The following is a 20,733-nucleotide window of genomic DNA, read 5'->3' on the forward strand; positions in this document are numbered from 1 at the left end:
GCGCTGGCCTGCTCAAGAAAGGGGAGTGAAACCATTCTCCAAGGCCAAGGGGATTCATCACAGCTGGGTCATAGGACCTGACCAACACTGCAGTTTTGCTGTGAGGCAAAAGGAAGCTTTCACTGCACCCTAGGCTAGGGAAGTGTTGAGTTAAAAAAGTTTATTGTGAAGTTCAGAGCCTGTATGAATCTTCAAAATTTGCAATGTTTCCCAATTTTATTTGACTAACATATTTCTGTCAAAAACACCAATTTACATCTATGTACCACTTGAGGAACTTCACATTTATGATTTTTCTTTGTTTTTAAGTAGTGGTTGGAGACTGAGGATTCATTCCCCCTTAAAAAACGTTAAGCAGGGCACAGTGGTGCATGCCTGTAACCCCAGTGACTCAGGAAGCTGAGGCAGGAGGATTATGGGTTCAAAGCCAGCCTCAGCAAGAACCTTAGCAAGGTTCTAAGCAACTCATTGAGACCCTGTCTCTAATAAAATGTAAAAACAGGCTAGGGATGTGCCTTAGTGATTAAGCACCCCCTGGGTTCAATTAAAAAAAAAATGTGTGTGTGTGTGCGTGTGTGTGTAATTAAACACATATCCCCCGCCCAAAACAAAAACCCTTACATTTAAACCATATGTTAGATAAAGCAGCATAATAGGAAAATGCATTCCAAGTTTTAACTTTAACAGGACTCACTGACACATTTTCTTCCTCTACCTGTGGCCTCCCAGGACTCTGTATCCAACCATGCCTTTGAGAAAGAGATCCATTATGACTATCACCCTTAGTGGGCCAGCTGTTCCTATGTAGGAATTAGAGAGCAATTGAGGAGTTTCCAGAAAGGAAATTATCATGCTAACCCCATTTTAAATTTTTTAATGAATCAATGTATTCATATCAAAGTTTAGAAGTGATTTAGTGTTTAGCAAAACCAAATTCAGGGGCCAGGGCTGTAGCTCAGTGGTAAGAGTGCTTGCCTAGCACTCTTACCACTCAATCCTCAGCACCACATGAAAATAAATAAATGGAATAAAGGTATTGTGAAAAAAAAATTCAGGGGCTTGGGGTTGTGACTCATTGGAAGAGCGCCTGCTTAGCACGTGTGAGGCACTGGGTTCAATCCTCAGCACCATATAAAGATAAATAAAATGTTTTGAACAACCAATAAAAAAAAATTAAAAAAATAAATAAATAAATAAATAAATAAATAAAGATAATAAAAACTGTGTCCATTTTTTAGTCTACAACTAAAAAATTAAATAAATAAATAAAAACAAATTCAGTTCTTTCCATTTGAGTAAATAGTGTAGGAAGGTCTTTCCCAAACCCATGAAGTCAATAATGTACATGCTATTCATAATGGCTCAAAAAAAAAAAAAAAAAAAACTAGTCAAAGCAAGCATCCACTGATTTCTTCACTGTAGAATACACAAATAAATACACACAAAATAGCTTAAGAAAAATCAATAGCTTTATTTTTCCTCAATATACGTTTAGAAAATTTGTGTGAGAAGAGGTTTCTTGAAATAGACCAGAGGACTATGTACAAAAATCAAGAGTTTCACATCAGTAACAAAAAGTGCATGGATGAAGGTGCGGCAGCCTAGGACCTCTCCATCAGAGGGGAGGCGAGGTCTTTGATGGTTTTGGAGTTCAGCTGAGGGATCGTGCTGATCTTCAGGAGTTTGCTGCTGGCATACTTATTCTTGATGGCCTGTAGAAGTCATTTGTGATTAAGCACATACATGTCAGGACCCCAACTTCAGACCTCATTCCTAGCTTAATTCATAAGCATTGAAGGGCTAGAACTGTAATCTCCAGATTGTCTGATGATGTCCAATCACTGAAGCCAGCCAGAGCTGACCACTTCTTTCTATCCCTGGTCACACAGGTGATGGGGGAACAAAGGACTTCAAGGTCAAGGAAGAGGCTCTCTCTCATGAGCTAACACTGGGATGGGAGGTATGAGCTCTTTATTGTGTCATCACAACTGGGCAATAATAATGAGTGGTATCTAGTGCTTAGCAAATCCCAGATAATACCTTCAGGACTAACAACACTTTACACTTCCAAACCATGCTAAGTCATGCTGAAATTTTGGCAGAAAGCCAGAAAGCAAATCAGATTGTGAAGTCACTTGAGATTCTTCTATTGTACAAACACCTTGCAGTTTATCACCAGACTGCTGGTTTGCACTGATATTTGGTGTCACACAGGCACAGGACAACCCCAAAACTCCTTCCATTCCTCCTCATAGGTGGGCTACACAGACATACACTAGGCCCCCAGGAGGCTTCCTCTAGGGGCTTCTTGCCCTCTTGTTTCATCATGCCTGCTCATCAAGTGCCTTTTAGTCACTGCTCCAAGAGCCTGGAAACAAGGCCCTGAGTAATACCATCTGCTTACGTAAGACCTCCACATAGCCATTCAAGGTGGGCCCTTGCTCTCTCTTCCTGATCATAGGCCAACCAGCCTTCCCTGCTTGCTGCCTCCCCTAGCCAAGATGCTTGTACAAGGATGGAGTAAACACATAATACTGATCAACTGGCTGACTATACCTGGGGCCTACCTAGACAAGAATAGCCTATCTATCTGTTTCAAAGAAAGTCTTCCTCTAGGGTTTATCACTGTTTCATCTCCTGCTATGCTAGAAAAAAATAAAGAATTTATGCTAAAATAAGATTCTCACATATGCCAATAATACATTTACATGAAAACATAAACGCACACACACAAAATCCATAATCTGATGCTTTTCAGAACTTCAGAAACAAAAGTACTTACGATGAATTTAGTTAAGTTTTCATTTACTTTCACCACATTTTTGGCCATGTGCTGCATGACTTCCAGTACTTCATTCTCTGTGTATCCTGTGTAATACTGCTGCTTTAAGTTCTGAAACACAAGGCAAACAAAAAGAATAGGTGACTGAGGGGCTAGATTAATTCTGCCCTTAGGAGACCACATCTTACACATACTGACATCACCTATATAAAAGCTGTGAAAGAAAATTCTTACCTTCCAAAACATTCATGGACTAATAATCACTTCATGGTACCAGCAGAGCTAAAATAGCCACAAAATCAGGATGATTCTGGCCCTGAGACAGGACTAAATTATGATATTGAGGGACTCCTAATTAAATTGAGTATGAAAGGCCTCAAATTATTATTATTAATTTTTTTTTAAAAGAGACAGATAATTTTTTTAATATTTATTTTTTTAGTTTTCGGTGGACACAACATCTTTATTTTATTTTTATGTGATGCTGAGGATTGAACCCAGCGCCCCGTGCATGCCAGGCGAGCGCGCTACCTCTTGAGCCATATTCCCAGCTCCAAATTATTATTTTTTAAAGAGCCTGCACAGGTTAAAAAAAAAGAAAAATGCAAAGTAAGCTTTCAATCTTACTTCTATCCTCTTACTGAAAGAGAAAAATGAAAGTGAAAAATGAAACCAAACAGAAAAGTGCCCCCTTAATCAGGCGTAGTGATGCATGCCTGTAATCTCAGTGACTTGGGAGGCTTAGGTAGGAGGAACACAAGTTCAAGCCAGCCTCAGCAACTTAGTGAGGCTATAAGCAATTTAGTGAGACCCTGTCTCAAATAAAAAAGGGCTGGGGATGTAGCTCAGTGGTTAAGTGTCCCTTGGGTTCAATCCCCTACTGCCCAAAAAAGTGTCCCCTTTATTAAGTGTTTAGCACATCTCAAATATCCTTCCATCAAAACCCTACCCAGCAGTAGATGCTCTGTGCTTGAGAGTCCAGTCACACTGTTAGGCAAGGAAGAACTAAAACCACCAGGATTCTCTGCTGGGCCCAGTGTAGTTAAGCACTAGAGACAAAACTCAGAGAAGCCAACACACAGCCTTCCCAAGAAGAAAATTCAAGCAAAAGGATGACTGTTTGTTGATTGATAATAAGACTACCACATGTGAAGATGTACAAACTTTTTCATTTCAAATTCTGTTGTACAAATCTACATGCTTACCTAATTCCTTTCATATGCAGAGTATAACTGGCAAAATCAACCAAATAGTTTTGAGTGGGAAAAAAATGAGCAAGCGTAAACATGAAAATAATGCACAACTATTGGTATTTTGGATGAGCCATTTGAAAGTGAGTTGTAGACATTGTGACATGTCACTTCAAAATGTTTCAGAAGCATCCCTTAAAAGAACATTTTTCTTACCTATCCAAAACAGCATTCTCACATAAAAACATTATCAACAATTCCATAACATCATCTAATTAATTTCTCCAAATACCTTTGGAGATATCTTTTGTGGATTCTTTTTAGATCCAGAGTCCCATCAAGGCACATGCAGTACACTGGACTGTTGGATCTTTAGTCTTTTTAGATTTAAAAGAACCCTTACTTTCTTGGCTTGAAATAATTTTTTTAAAGTATCCAGGCAAGTTTTAGAATGTCTCACATTCTGGATTTGTCTGAGTGTTTCCTCATAACTGAATTCATGTCAAACCTCTTGGACATGAACACTAAATATATGACAGTGCATACCTCTTGCTGCACCAGAAAAGCTAGTCCCAAAAAATGGTTAATGACAAACTTATTCACTAATATAAGGTATAACCACCAGACCCTCTCTATCAGAAAGGTTCATCTTTTTTCTTCAAAATTAGAAGTATCTATGAGATGATTTTTTTGAGACCATGTAAATCATGTTTTCTATAATTAGTTTATCTAATGCTTTATGTACCCATTGATAATCCTTGCTTAAATCAATATTCCATTGGGGGCTAAAATACAGAGAAGTTTAAGCTGGGTGCAGTGGTATGTACCTGTAATCCTGGCTACTCAGGAGTCTAAGGCAGAAACCTTAGCCCAAGAGTTCAAGACATAGCGAGACCATCTCTCTCTTTCTCCACCTTGTCTTTTAAAAAACAAAACCTGTTAGCCGTGGTGGTACAGGCTTGTAATCCCTGCTACTCGGGAGGTTAAGGCGGGGATCACAAGTTCAAGGCTTGCCTTGACAACTTAGTGAGAGATCCTGTCTCAAAAAAATAAAGTGCTGTGGATGCAGCGCAGTGGTAGAGCACTAGCATTCCATATGCAAGGACCTGGAATCCCCAGAACTATAAGCATATAAATGAATGAATGAATATTAAATGAAAAACCAAAACCAAAAGCACACACAGCAGATTTCTAAGTCTAGCATTCTTCCTACTTTAATTCACTACTCTCCTGATCTTTAAAAAAAAAAAAAAAAAAACACTAGGGATGTAGGTCAGTGGTACAGCACTTGCGTAGCACTTGTGAGGCTCTGGGTTCAATCCCCACTACCAAAAAATAGATAAATAAAAGAAAGCTTCCTTTTTACTTTACTTGTTGTAACATTATGGACTCAGATTTTAGTTGTTTTGTTTGCCTGCTTGTTTTTTTTTTGTTGTTGTTGTTTTTTTTTTTTTTTTGCAGTACTGGAGATTAAAACTAGTACCTTACACATACTAGGCAAGTGCTCTATCACTGAACTATATTCCCCAGCCCTCAATATATATATATTTTAATGTTCAAATTTAGTCAATTAGAGCCTTTTAAGCCAGTTATTCTGTCCTTTTGATGTCACCTCAATGGTCTTTAAGAACTTGCCTGCTCTCTTGGCACAAACTAGGCTGTGTCCTTCTCCTGACACAGTCCTGAACTCAGCTATTGCTAACTTCTTGTGGGTAATAGTATTTAGTATCTGAAATGTGGGTACCAGATATGCTCATTGTACTGAGTTGTCAGTTTCCTTTTTTTAATGAATTTACCATATTTCTAGATTTAACATTACACAGTTTTTATTTTTATAATATTTATTCATTCATTCATTCATTCATTCATTCATTCATTTATTTTTGGTACCAGGGATTGAACTCAGGGGCACCTGACCATTCAGCAATATCCCCAGTCCTACTTTGTATTTTATTTAGAGTCAGGTCTCACTGCGTTGCTCAGCACCTTTTGCTGAGGCTGGCTTTGAATTCGTGATCCTCCTGTCTTAGCCTCTTTAGCTGCTGGGATTACAGGAGTGCGCCCCCAAGCCCGGCAGGAGATACAATATTTTTAACAATTAAAAGCAAAAGTAAAAGAGGGTGGGCACAGTGGGACATGCCTGTAATCCCAGTGGCTGAGGAGGCTGAGGCAGGAGGACTACAAGTTCAAAGACAGTCTCAGCAAAAGTGAGGTGCTGAGCAACTCAGTAAGACCCTATCTCTAAATAAAATATAAAGTAGGGCCGGGGAAGTGGCTCAGTGATCTAGTGCCCCTGAGTTCAATCCCTGACACCCCCAAAATAGAAAAGTCAAAATTTATACATTTTACTACACCAAAGTCAATAAATAGTTACAACCAAAAGTCCTCCCACTCTCAATCTTCTATCCTGTTCTCCTGGAACCCCATAGTATCTTTCTTGGTTTCTGGTTGATTCCTCTGAATCTTTTTTAAAATTTGCAAATATACAAATACTCAGGTACACACATTCTTTCTTGTGTAAAATGTGAACTGCTACCTGTAACAGTAGCAAAATAGCTCCAACATGCTGCTCTAGCAACTTCACCTGTATCCAGATAGACCTCAATGGTCAAGGCTTGGACCACAGCCGATACATCTAGACAAAAGGCCTTATGGAACAGGAGGGGATGGCAGCCTTAGAAGGAGCTGGCTTCCATCTCCCACTCCTTATCTCCCCTGGGAAACTGTTATGAGATATTCCTCATCACCTCCTGGGTTTTGATGATGCTTTCTGCTCTGCTACTATAAAATTGCTGAGTGGCAGTCTAGAATTGGTGCCTCCATGAGAGTATCCCTCAACTCACACTGCAGTCATTGGCTCCTTTTGTTTCCTTGTCATCCTGTTTTGTTGTGAGAGAAGGACTGGGAAGCTGGCATCTTTGTCTACTCATCTGAATCCAAAAGTAGCTAATTCTGTCTTCACTAGCTGAACTGGTAGGCCTGGCCCTTGCTTAGTCTGGTGTGCCTGACAACTTGCCAAAAACCCAAGAAATCTTACATAGCAGTCCTGTGGCCTTCCTCAACGTTACAACTCTGATACATTTGTATATCATGGCATAGTCAGCAGTCTCTGAATTGTTCCATGCAGCTTTCTTTTAGGCCTTTGGACTTTCGACAAATGCCTCAATAATAGAATTGTGAAAATGCTATGGTGTTACATATCATGAAGTCCTAAAATAAAGACTAATTTCTTCCTGAATCTACCACTTACCCATTTTCCTTGGCCTAGAACCTTCTGAGACAAGCAGGAAGCAGCCGCAGCTACCTTAGAAGGGTGATAATGCACCATGTCATAATCAATGAGAGTCAGCTCCATCAAATATTTGGCTAATGTGTGCTGTTCAACATCAACCTATGAAAGAATAGCCAGGGACAGGAAGAATTACAGTTATTACTATCTTGCAAAATTCTGGGTGAAGGCCTAGAAATTCAAATTCACTTATCTCACATCTTTCTCAAGAATCACTCTATTCCACAATGTTACAAATATAGAGCCTAAAGACTTTTCTCAGAAGAATTAACATAATATGCATAAAGCCTTATCTAAAGGAAGTTTCCTATATATTCATAACATTCCCTTAATTAGATCAATGTTTCTGGATAAGACAAAGAAAAATCATCTCCTGTAGTGTTGGAGGCACTTACTTCCCCAGCTTTTGATGCTCGCCTTAAAAAGTGAAGTGGCAAGGGTCGACCCAACTCAAACTTCAGTTCTTTCAAAATTAGAGTTTCCATTTCTCGGATTTGAGAACTGGTATAAGCATTGTCTGTGATGTAGACGAAGTCTTCTATATTTGGAGAAAACATCTCCTCATACTTGGAAGCCAAGAGCAGAGCTGTAATCCCAACCAACTGAAGTTTCTTACGGGAGACTGGCTGAACCTAATTGAAAACAAGTGTGTCAGAAGTCACATTAACAAGAGGTTTGGAACTCTGGGTGGGAGAAGGTGAGAAGAAACCAAGTCCTGGAGAAGTAAGCACCTATTGTTTCTGCTCATGGCCCTCTTGAGGACACAGGAGGCCTGTATGTTAATAGGAACCACCAGTGAGCTTGGTCAATCTGTTCTTGAGTACTGACTATGTGCCAAGCACAATGCTTAAAATTCTAACATAACATCTCATCCAATCCTCATGAAAATCCTAGAAAGTACTTGCTTTTATCCTCAATTACAATCACAAATAGATGACCTGAGAAGAGATTCAGATACTAGCTCAAGATCACTCAATTGCTGAAAAGGGGAAGAATCTAAGCCTGATGAATAAGGTGCTCATCACTCTTCCTCCCACACTGTCCTGACTTAAGTGTCTGCAGCAGCCTTGACCTGGGCTCAGCATGGTCTAAACTGAGATATAACCAAAAAAAAAAAAAAAGAGAGAGAGAGAGAGAGAGAGAATTTAATGGGTGGCTCAAATATTTCCTTAATCCTCATCAAAACCATGCCCATTGTTCAGCTTAAAAAATATTCAACAATGTTTTAGTTATGAAAAATCTCAATCTATAGTATAAGTGTTTCCTTTAATTTCCCTTCTTCCTTCTTCTTCTTCTAACTGGGACTTTGCTTTAACTCTCATTATTCAAAATCTACCTAAAATACTACTGTGTTTTCTGGTCCAATAAGAATTTTATAGTGAGAATAACGGGATCTATGTTTAGTTAGAATTTTGCAGTATCTCAGGGCCATTATTATAAACATAATTATTACTACATTGTTTGGACAGAATTTATACTGGACCTAAACCCATATCATGAATGCTGACTTTAAATAAACAAATCTTTATCATGGGGCTATTTGGTAGATAACACACTAGCAGTTAATATCTGGCACCTCGTCTCACCATTCAGTGTCTGTGCATTAAAAATTGATAGGTATTTTGAAAATCATCTTTGCTTCTCAGCTTATTTTTTATTTCCTCTTTATGTCTCACATTCTCAGTCCACTCCACACACACTTTTTTTTTTTATTATTATTATTTTGTTTTTTAAATTCTGCTTTGTGGGGCTGGGATGTGGCTCAAGCGGTAGCGCGCTCGCCTGGCATGCGTGCAGCCCGGGTTCGATCCTCAGCACCACATACAAACAAAGATGTTGTGTCCGCCAAATACTAAAAAATAAAATAAATATTAAAAAATTCTCTCTCTCTCTACCTCTATCTCTCTCACTCTCTCTTAAAAAAAAAAAAAAAAAAAAAAAAATTCTGCTTTGTCCCTGTTACTTCTATGGTGATTCAGTGCCACAGCTAACTGAAACTTTTAAGATTCTCTAGCCAAACTCCTCATGCCTCAGATGATGAAACACTAAATAGCACCAAACTTCGGAAATGGTGCTTGAAGGTCTGGAAAACCAATATAGAGGCACCACTGATTTCAGATAAATTTCTACACCATCTGATGCTACATTCCCTTTGATAAATGACTGACTACTAAGGATTGGGCTAAGCATCCCTAATCTACAAAATATGAAAACCTGAAATGCTCCAAAATTTAAAATTTTTTGAGTGCTGGTATGACACAAGTACAACATTCCACACCTAACCTTCTGTGTGACAAGTTACAGTCAAAACACATATACACTAAAAAATACTGTATAAAACTACCTCAGGCTGAGCTCAGGTTGTGGCTCTGTGGTAGAGCGCTCACCTAGCACATGCAAGGCCCTGGTTTCTAACCTCAGCAACACATAAAAATAAATCAATAAAATAAGGTACTGTGTCCAACTACAACTAATTATGTATATGTGTGTATATATATGTGTGTATGTATGTATGTGTGTGTGTATATATACATATATATCCATCCTCAGGCTATGTGTAAAAGGTATACATGAAACAAACAACTTTGGGTTTAGATTTGAGCCCCATTTCTAAGATATTTCTTATTTATTTGCTTATGGTACTGGGGATTGAACCCATGGGCACTTTGCCACTAAGCTACATCCCAGTCCTTTTTTATTTTGACACAGGATCTTGCTAAATTGCTAAACTTGGCCTAGAACTTGAGCTTCTTCTGCCTCAGCCTCCCAAACTGCTGGAATTACAGGTGTATGCCACCGTACCCAGCCCATTTCCAAATTATTTTAGTGTGTATGTGCAAATATTTAAAAAAAAAAAAAAAAGTATTTGTGTGTCTGTATAAAGTTTCTCAAACACTTAGAATAAGGAAGACTCAACCTGTATGCTATGGAGTCCTAAAAAGAACTCAGGCACAACTAATAAAATTGCCCAGAGCTGGTTGGCATCACCAAAGATTTGATACATTTGAACTACTTTCCATTTTAGCACTTGAAGTTTTTTTGGCTTCCCTATTAATTTGACTTTTGGCCTTTTCTTCAGAGGAACCCCAACTTAGCTTTCTATCCCAGAAGCTTAAAAACACTGTTCAATAAGTCTTGGGCACTAGTCCCTGAAGTAGACTGACCTGTAAAAATCGATCCATGACAGCAATGCACATGTACAGAGTTTCCTGCAGAAGCCTAAACTTGGAGTGGACTTGAACCAGCCAGTCCACCAGGATGGCACGCATACGTCCATTTATATCTCTTCCATCCAAGAAATGTGGGTTTATGGATTGCAAAATCTGTTGGTGAAATATAAAAGTTTAAAAAGTTGACTTCATTTATAAATTCCACATTGCTTTTAGAACCCAAACACAAAAGGCCTACCCACCTCAAGCTGTCTTAGATACTGGTAGATATCTTTAACATAGTCACTGCAGAGCTGAGGGTTCTCCCAATCCTCATTATCAATGTCCTCAATTTTGCAGAGCAAGGCATCAGAAAAAGCTTGGCAGAGGTTCTCTTCCTTCATGGAGACATCCTCAGGTGTAGGAGAAGGACCCTACAACAACAAATTTAAAAGCATATTATTGTAGCTCAGTGGTAAAGCACTTGCCTCGCTTGTGTGAGGCACTGGGTTTGATCTTAAGCACCACTTAAAAAAACAAATAAGATAAAGGTATTGTGGGCTGGGGATGTGGCTCAAGCGGTAGCGCGCTCGCCTGGCATGCGTGCGGCCCGGGTTCGATCCTCAGCACCACATACAAACAAAGATGTTGTGTCCGCCGAAAACTAAAAAATAAATATTAAAAATTCTTTAAAAAAAAAAAAAAAAGATAAAGGTATTGTGTCTACAAAAAAAAATTTTTAAAGCACATTACTGTTTTTCTGGTTTTTTCTTATAGAATATATAATCTACTATATTATACCTATAAGTTATGTATAATATTTTTCTATCTCTACTAGAATGTAAACTCTATATGCTTACATTTATTTAGTTAGCTTTGTCCACTGAAGTATCTCAAATACCTATATTAGCACTCATACATAGTAGGTACTCAATAAATAAAAGAAACTTGACCTCCTGGGGTCAGAGATTACTGGTGCTGATCATTCACTTTAGCAGTATCCTCTTCCACAAGCATGTTTTCTTTTCTTCAACTAATTTGCTCTAAACTGAGAAACTGGCAAATAAAAAGTAGAAAAGCATGCCTATGAATAGAACAGAAAATGGAACAGGAAAAGTAAGCAAAGACTGAGCAAGTAAATGGACCAGTATTTTATTTTCTTATGCTGACTGGGTGATTGTTATAAAAATTACACAAATTAAAAATTTATAAAGTCAAAACAAGTATTTAGCAATGAGGTATAAAGAAACCATTACTTTTAAAAAGAATAAGAGGTACTTGCAAAGTAAAGCCTACCAGAATTTTTAGGCTACAAAAGAGTATATAAAGTAAAAAAATATATAAAAGAAGGAACCCATATAATAAAACAGATAAGCAATTTTAATTTACATTGAAATTCAATCATAATTTCTAGTCTTAGAGGAGGATCCAATAATGGAAAAAACAGTTCAAACCATGCCCTTCCCTCTTAAAGATCTTAAACTGGGAAGGGTCAAGTGAACAGAGTAGGCAGGTATGCATGCCATTTATTCAAGCATTTGCAATCCTCAAGGATCTGGAATGAATGAGAGGGCTACATGAAGAACCAGGGAGTGTAAGATCTGGAGGAAAATAGCTAGGCAAAAAAAAAAAAAAAAAAACAATTGCAAAGTGCCAGAGGAAACAAAGAAAATAAAGGTGGAACTGGGAACTGATTTGGGAAGTGGGAAAAAAGCATGTAAGGTGTGAGAAGATGAGCTGGAAAGGAAAAAAAACTTGCCAAGGAGCTTAGCTTTTATCCAAAGGAAAAGTGAGACCATGGAAAGGTCAACAGTGACTGGAAAAAGATGTCCATTTTAATAAATACACATAGTTCCAGTTTCAGGTTAGCTTTTTCAAGTTTGAGCATTATTACACTTTTCCCATGAAGGCAGCCAGTAGTGGGAGATCTGGATGAAGGAGTCAGAGGTTAGCATCATGAGCTTCATGTGCTGTCTTAACAGCTTAGCACATTTATCTGTTTCCTACTTAGAAGCCTGAGTTTAACCAGGTCCAAACACTACCAGGATAAGACAAGATACTTGCTCTGGCTCTTAATTTAAAATTGCTTGAAAGGAAGCCAATATAATTTAATTCTTCTAAGAATTTACATGTCTGTATAGGTCATCTGAGTCTGATAGATTGACTGTGCAATCCTCTATCCAGTGTGTCTGCATGCAAAGCATCAAAACTGAATCAGTTAATTCACTATCAAGACTTAAATAAGCCACACATGGAAAGACAAGTGCCTCATGATCTCACTCACATGTGAGATCTAAAAATGCTGATCTCATAAGAGTTAAGATTAGAATGATGGTCAGAGGTTGGGGGAGAGAAGGATGAGGACAGCTTGCTTGGTCAATGAATTAGAAGTGAGAAGTTCTGGTGTGCTACTCTGCACAGTGGAATGACAATCGATAATGATACTGCATTATACCTTTAAATACACTACAAGAAAGAATTTTTAATGTTTTTACCATAAATACATGATAAAACATTTAAGGAAATTAATCTGATTTGAATATTATACAATGTATACAGGTTTTTAAATGATATATAGGTCCCCACTAATAAGTACAATTTGTATGTATCAGTTAAAAAATAAAATTGTGAAAAAAGAAACTGTATGCACCATATAGTCATGCTACATCTTCCCTAAAAGTAGTTATCAGAAATCATAATGATGTGAAGTCTGGCTTAACTGGAAAAGCTCCTGTTGTCAGGATAAGAAGCTGGTAGAGGTAAGTGAGGGCCACTCAAGTTCCAATACCAACATCAACTGAGATGGACCTGTTGACAGGATTGGTTAATTTAACATGCAAATACACAAGTATATTCTTGTAAGTTTTGATTAAACAGTTCCTTTACTGAATTTATGATAAATAATTCAATTAAATGCACAGGGGAAAGACTGTAAGAACTATTGGTTCTGGTCAGACAGTTCATGATTGGTAGCAACATAGGCACACACAATTGTAGAAAGGCAAAATCGGTAACTTGATTATCTTCAGAAGTGCAATGGATTTGAAATTGGGGAATAGTAACAATGAACTCAACTTTTATTAAACATGTTCTATATACATCTGTATTGTTTTTGCTATTTTACAGCAGTTTCAAATGTAACTAAAAGAAAAAGCTGGAATAGTGGTTCACACTTGTAATCCTAGCCACTAGGGAGGCTAAGGCAGGAGGTCCACAAGTTTGAGGCCAGTCTTGGCAAATCAGAAAGACCCTGTGTAAGGTAATAATAAAAAAGGGGGAACAGAGGGGTAGTAGTTAAGTGATAGAGTGCCCTCAGTTCAATCCCTAGTACCACAAAAAATAAATAAATATAAAAATCACTCTTTAAAAAAAAAAAAAAGATGTGAATAGTTGTGCTTATCCCTTTCACATGTAGTTTTTGTGTTAGGGAAAATTAGGCCATAAAACATTCTTAAACTTGAAAAATGACTATAACTGACAGTGAATCATCTGAATTTCTAGCTGTTTACTCCTCAGTATATCTCCTAAACTTGGATCTAGCCTCTGTGATAGCATCTACCCTTTTACTTCTAGACCCCCCAACTTGACTGGAAGCTACATGGGAGCTAAGACGATGGTTTATACAACTTGTTTGTTTGCCCAGCACCCAGCAAACAAGGTACTGGTATTAGTCCTTCTCCTTCCTTTCATACTACTCAGTGTTTACCAAGGTCTCATCATTCAGCAAAACACAGTTTTCTCCAAAAATTGCAGAGTAATAACTTCTGTTAATGATTGGAATTTTAGTCTCAGGGCCCTTTGTGATTCAGTTGTCTCACCTGCTACAAAGCAAGAAGTCTGCCTTCCAGGTTTGCAGAAAGGAAAAGATAGTAATCAGTTATACTTCTGAGAACATCTGCTTTTAGGGACACATGGTTTATGTTATAAGCTTTCTAGGAAAGTCGCTAGAAACTCATGCTCAACTGGCATTTGCACAACTCCAGGGATTGGCTATAAAGGAATAGTGATGACTCTGCAAAGAGAGCAGGTGAAAAAGTAAAAGCTATAGACAGGCAAGTAGAAGGAATCACTTGCCAGAAGGTGGGGAACTCCACATAAATTGTGGACTTAGTGGTCCCTTCACTGTTTCTAAGACAAATTATTTGAATTGGAAAGAACTGTTGTTCATTAATCCCTGATAACTTCTATTACCAGAACATCCAGGTATATCTTTTAACCACAGAAGTGACTTTCATATGAAATAAGCTCTAGTCCATAAAGGTTTATCTAAAACACGGCATCCCCAATATTGTCAGGAAGTTTAAGATAAAGGAACCTTCCAGGTACATGCTTATAATCCCAGTGGCTCCAGAGATTGAGACAGGAGAATTATGAGTTCAAAGCCAGCCACAGCAACTCAGTAAAGCCCTAAGCAACTCAGCAAGACCTCATTTCTAAATAAAATACAAAAAGGGCTGAGGATATGGCTCAATGGTTGAGTGCCCCTGGGTTCAATCCCTGGTACCAAAAAAAAAAAAAAAAAGGATAAAGCAGCCAGTCAAGGAGATATAGAATAAAGAGACCTCAGAGAAGATGAAGCTGTAAAAGTCACAGGAAGAAACAATTTTTCCTTTCTTTCTTCTTTCAAAAATAAAAATTTATTTATTCGGTGCTAGGGATTGAACTCAGGGCCTTATGCATGCTAAGCACCAGCTCTACCACTGAACTATACCCCAAGCCCTGGTATAGCTGGCCTTTTTTGTTGTTGTCAAATATATCTGTATTTTGTTTATTTATTTATATGCGGTGCTGAAAAATCGAACCCAGTGCCTCACACATGCTAGGCAAGCACTTTACCACTGAGTAACAACTTTGGTCCATAGTGGGCCTTTTATAATTCACCTTTCTTCTTCTCTGATTTGAATAATTACGTACCTATGTAACTATTTTAAGGAAATAGTTTAAGGAAAATAAAAATCTTAAGCCCAATACTTAAAAGGAACTCCCATAAATATTTCATATATAAATGCACACTTTAAAAAAGCAAGTCTGCTTTGTATTGTACGTATTGTTATAATCTGATTTTCCCACTTGATGTTATAAGCATTTTGACATCTAAATGCTTTACTAAAACATTTGTAATACTTCATTAAATACTTCATTTAACTGATTTCCTAATAGAGGATACTTCTCTATCAGGTAAGAGATATTTATTCATTACAGCACTACTTAAAATCCCTCTGGTCATTTTCTTGGGACATACTGCAAAAACAGACTTACTGGATATATAGAATTACCATCTGAAATATACTGCCAAATCATTCTTCTGCATTCAAAAAGTCACCCATGTAAAATGCTATCTCATATAAACAGCACTTTTTCTAACCATGGCCCCTAGATAAAAACCCAGAAACCTTCAAGGAAAGGCCTCCTAAAGGAAGGTCAATCTTGAATATTTGCTCTGAACTCTAGTTCTCAATTTGAAGCCTTTATCTCCTGTCTAAAGGCTTCTTCTTTTTCCAACCATGGTTCCAGGTAGATGCTGGCAAGTCTGTCTCTCCTTCAGATACTGCAGGCACATTTCCAACTGCATTTCCAGGCAGATATCCCTCTATTGAGGTTCTAATTCTTTTCAAAATAATTTATCTAAAGTATTCTTTCTCCATACTAAATGATATCCTTGAAGTCCTAACACATCTGACGTTTCCTAGAACTTTCATAGATACCAGGATGAAGGCAAGTACTTAGAGGAAACCCAGACTAGTTCAAGACGCCTACCAACTTCTTGCTTGGACAATTGTTAATACCTCCCAACACTGCTTCCATCACTTCTCTCCTCCTCAAAACTTTTCAGAGACCTCACTACCTAATGAGATAAAATCTAAATTTTGAGGATTTCAAATTCAATTGCAACCTTCTTCTGCTTCCTCAAACATCCTTCTTGACTCAATTTAAACCTGCAGACTCCTTGAACAAAAGACATGACTACAGACCAATTTTCACTTTGGTGCCTTGATTTTTGTTGCTGCCTTGGTTCCCCAAAACTTGCTGTTTACTATCAGCTTCTCTCTATTCTTAAAAATCAACTAAAAAGAGCCAAGAACAGTGACACATGCTTATAACCCCAGCTACACAGGAGGATGAGCAGGAGGATCACAAGTTGGAGGCCAACTTGGGTAACACTGCAAGGCTTCATCTTAGGGGGGGGGAAATCAACACTAAAGGATGAAGTTACCTCTGACCACTTCATTGCTTAGTGTTCTCTCCCACCTTTAGGTGCTCCTTCTTAAAGACAATAAAAAGGGCTACCCCAGTCATTTGACATTCATTCAGGCATATATTTCCCAAAGTTATCTAGTGTCACATATGCCCATTCTAGATAAATCTCCTGAAAATAAGAGGTCTCTTTAGCAGTCTTAATACTATTCGATATGTACAATGTTTAATATAGATATTTGTCAAATATATCCAATGTTTAATATGGAAAAATCTCAAACGTACAATAATATGTATTTTTTGAACTGGAAATAGTGAAGTAGTTTTTGTTATACCTCAGCACCTATGATGGTGCCTATAAATGCATAAGTAATCCATAAATGAAAGTGTACATAAACTTGAATGTGATGAAAGGAGAGCAGGTTGATGGATCCATTAGCATTGTGGATGATTGAACTAATTAGTCATAGAGAATACAATTTATCAACATAGAATTTCAGTATTCCCTTACTCTTACATGAATTTGGGTCTCGGAACTGTGGGCCTCCGATTGTGAGCCAGGTCTTCCTTCTTTTTTTTTTTTTTTTTTAATTGTAGATGGACACAATACCTTTATTTTATTTATTTATGGGTGCTGAAGATCAAACCCAGTGCTCCACACATGTGAGGCAAGTGCTCTACCCCTGAGCCACAATCTCAGCCCTACAAGATCATTCTTTTAGTAAATTATTTTAATAAAACCCACCAAATTTCACTAAGACCACTAGATATATTTGGGTATTAAAGTAATAAACATTATTCAAGATCATAATATTAAATTGGGATACCAAGGCAGAGATCTACCTGTGAATGTTCTTCAAAAATTGCAGTCTAACTTAAACTAGGCTACTCCACTAAGTGTGTTTATAAATTCAGAACTTCCTACCTTTGGAGCCAACATTTCCATCTGTACTGGTTTCACAGAAGCAGTGGGTTTCAGTTGTTTGTTGACATTTGTTGCTTTGGTGGGCTGAACTGATACTTTGGTGTTTTGAGTTTTCTACAAGAAAAATACAGGATAGAGCAAGACAGTACATGTTGTCCCTCAGGTCTATACAAAATCAGCCTCTAATGCACATTTTGCCTTATGGTTGTTACCTTCACTACTTGTGCTGCTCTGGTTGAAACTCTATTTCCAATTTCTTCTAAAACCCCACGCCTGATAGTCACATGACTCTTGGCTTTAGAATTAACTCCTATGTCAATATTCTCCAAATCAGTGGACACCTAAAAAAAAGAAAAAAAAAAGAAAAAGTTAATCAGGCATTAAAATGATTGAAAATATTTAGCTAATATCAGATATTCAATTTTAGAATTGCTCTGGGAAAGGTGAATATGCTGGGATCCATTTGCGAAAGGGAAAAGGTACATGTTAGGAAGCCTAAATATGCTATTTGAGATTAATAACATCACTCTAAATTAGGCACATCATTATATATCTTTTTTTTTTTTTTTTGAAAAGCAAGTTTACTTAAGCTACATCAGTCCAGAGGGGCTAACAAAATCTCTGGACCCCAGGTCTGGAAATTATTTTGAGATTTATACTCAGTGGGTGGTTACACAACAGGGTGGTTAACATAAGAGTTACTTTTTGTTCCACATACATTTCATTTATAATAGAGATCCTTCACTAACCTTGCAAAAACTATTTTGAGTATTCAAGTGGGTCTGTAAGAGAACTTCAAAGCTTCACAAAGTAAAATTATTATTTCTCATGTAGCACCCATGTTACATGCTAGAGATCCCTGTAGATTAAAAACCTATATTTATTTAGTTAAAATTCTTCCTTTACAGAGATGAATAATAAGTGCATTCAAGATGAATTATTAAAAGCTGTAACATCAGTATTTAATAGTAGTTCTGGCTGTTTAAAATCCCAATGCTTAAATCCCAACCTTTAATTAGTATACCATTCTAGAAATAAGAAATGTTCCTGTAGAAATGATCTCTTAGAAATACAGCTATGCTGGGCACAGTGGAACATGCCTGTAATCCCAGTGGCTCAGGAGGCTGAGGCAGGAGGATCGTGAGTTCGAAGCCAGCCTCAGCAACATCAAGGTGCTAAGCAACTCAGTGAAACCCTGTCTCTAAACAAAATACAAAATAGGACTGGGGATGTAGCTCAGCAGTCCAGTGTCCCTGAATTTAATCCCCAGTACAAAAAAAGAAGAAGAAGAAATATAGCTTTCAAAAATATGGTGGTCATAAAGTAGATTTGCTCTTATATTAAGGATATTTAAAGTGGAAATAGTTTCTTTGGGTATAACACTTTTAGCTCTCAAATTCTCAGCTTAGGGGCTGGGGTTATGGCTCAGCGGTAGAGCGCTCACCTAGCATGTGCGAGGCCCTGGGTTCGATCCTCAGCACCACATAAAAATCAGTAAATAAAATAAAGGTATAAAAAATTATTTTAAAAATTGGGAAAATTAAAAAAATTATCAGCTTAACCAGCTTTATTCAGAACATACTTAGAAACAAAATTTGCTAGGAAAAGCAGTTCATACCACTTTTATTGTAAAAATGATAAACATTTCATGAGGAGAAAAAAAAACAAAACAAAACCCTGAGAGTTGGGAATCCTACAGGAGGTTTGAGTGGATCTACCAGGATAGACAGAAAGGCCAGGGAAAACTATAGCCCTTCCTGAGCAGAAAGAACCTGAGTATAAGTTTATAGGATAAAGTAGACCCCCCCAAAAAAATTATTGGTTCAATTTTTCCAGCATCGATTGCCAATTTAAAAAAGTGTTTTAAAATTTAATGCTCATGGATTGATGCCCGGTAATGTGACTAAGTTTAAATTCATCTGGAAGGGAAAACTGGCAGCTTTTAACTAGAGCCTTGTAGCCAGGAGGATGGAACTCAGCTGTGTCAGGTCCCTCTAATTTTCAGCAAAGCAAAAGTAAATCCAGGTACAATTCAAGCCCACAGGAGCAATATTAAACACTAATAATACTTTGATTTGTGCAAATATAAATAAATGATTTGGACTCTTTCAGTATGTAATACTGGTTCAAATTATATGCGAAATTTCTACACTTAAGAAATTATTGTTTTAAGAGGACAAAACCATACATCAGTGAAATGGGAAATTCATACAAAGCAAAAGGTGAAAAATCTGAAAAACAGTCATGGCATAACCCTTGACCAACTATGGAATTTCTTCCAGTTCTCCCCACCCCCACCAAAGACTAGCCTTAGTTGGCAAAGCGTTTTGAGAAAAGGGGAAGGAAATCCCAAGAACTTGTATTTAGACATCTCTCTAACACAAAGACCGCTCGCCGAGTAACAGGCCCAATAATGGGGAGGTTCCCCTGACAGGTGGCACTTCCCAGGAGCTTTCCTACACCTCTTCCACCCGAAGGAGGAAGCGGAAACCAGAAAGCTTAATTGAGACCGAGAGGCCCTCCAGAAAGGACCTGCTATATGGCCAGGAACGCCAGGGGTTCCGTGAGCCCCGGAGAAAGGAAATGCAGCCCCAGTTGGAATGAAGAAGCAAGAAACAGAAGAGGGAAGCGAGAGGCGGATGGAAGAGGAGGGATGGGGGCTGCAAGTCACAAGCTGCAGTCCCTGTTGAGAGGTGACCGGGCACACTCACCGTCGGGCGTCGGAGCAGCGCCATGAGGGAAGAGAAAGACAAGTGTGCCAGCCCGGCCCAGGGAGGGACACGGACCGAAGCAGAATGGAGCTAGCGTCTGCGGCGCGGTTGGGCCTGCACTCCAGGCCCGCACCGCTGGAATCTTCGGCGAGGTCTCCTTGTTCTAGGATTCAAATACCGCACCTCTCGCGTCCCCATTGGGTGGCCTTACGCACCGCGCGCTCTTCTCATTGGTTAAACCAGGAGACGTTCCCGCACACTGATTGGATGAACTTTCTCAGCCTGTTTGGTTGTCATAACAACTGGGAAGGGGGATGTGCGTGCTCGGTTTGTGGACCTGTTTTAGCCTAATCTTTAAAAAAAAAAAAAAAAGTTCTTTAGTACTATGCATTAAACCCAGGGGCACTTTCCAACTGAGCCACAACCCTACTATTTATTTATGGGTAGAATCTCACTAAAATGCTTAGGGCCTCGGTAAATTGCTAAGGCTGG

At 38.2% G+C, this 20,733-nt stretch overlaps 1 protein-coding gene across 1 annotated transcript; it reads right to left on the reverse strand.

The window, feature by feature from the left end:
• Positions 1-1,451: 1,451 nt before the first annotated feature.
• Ccnb2 (cyclin B2) lies at positions 1,452-20,446 on the reverse strand. Its single transcript, XM_015480604.2, has 9 exons — positions 20,242-20,446; positions 17,743-17,871; positions 17,531-17,644; positions 10,674-10,844; positions 10,426-10,584; positions 7,657-7,893; positions 7,223-7,363; positions 2,783-2,893; positions 1,452-1,712 (listed from the first exon to the last, which is right to left on the reverse strand). The coding sequence occupies exons 1-9, from the start codon at positions 20,263-20,265 to the stop codon at positions 1,602-1,604; spliced, it is 1,197 nt and encodes a 398-aa protein (XP_015336090.1). The 5' UTR covers positions 20,266-20,446; the 3' UTR covers positions 1,452-1,601.
• Positions 20,447-20,733: the final 287 nt, after the last annotated feature.

This window comes from Marmota marmota, unplaced genomic scaffold (assembly GCF_001458135.2).
Source record: "Marmota marmota marmota unplaced genomic scaffold, marMar, whole genome shotgun sequence".
In the NCBI taxonomy this organism is placed as follows: Eukaryota; Metazoa; Chordata; class Mammalia; order Rodentia; family Sciuridae; genus Marmota; species Marmota marmota.

Excerpts from the sequence above, each read along its gene's own strand:
- Ccnb2 (XM_015480604.2), bottom strand. The coding sequence starts at position 20,265 with ATGGCGCTGCTCCGACGCCCGACG. Across the intron at positions 17,645-17,742 it reads GAGCAGCACAAGTAGTGAAG|AAAACTCAAAACACCAAAGT; the intron begins GTAACAACCATA and ends TTTTTCTTGTAG. Across the intron at positions 1,713-2,782 it reads AAAACTTAACTAAATTCATC|GCCATCAAGAATAAGTATGC; the intron begins GTAAGTACTTTT and ends TGACTTCTACAG.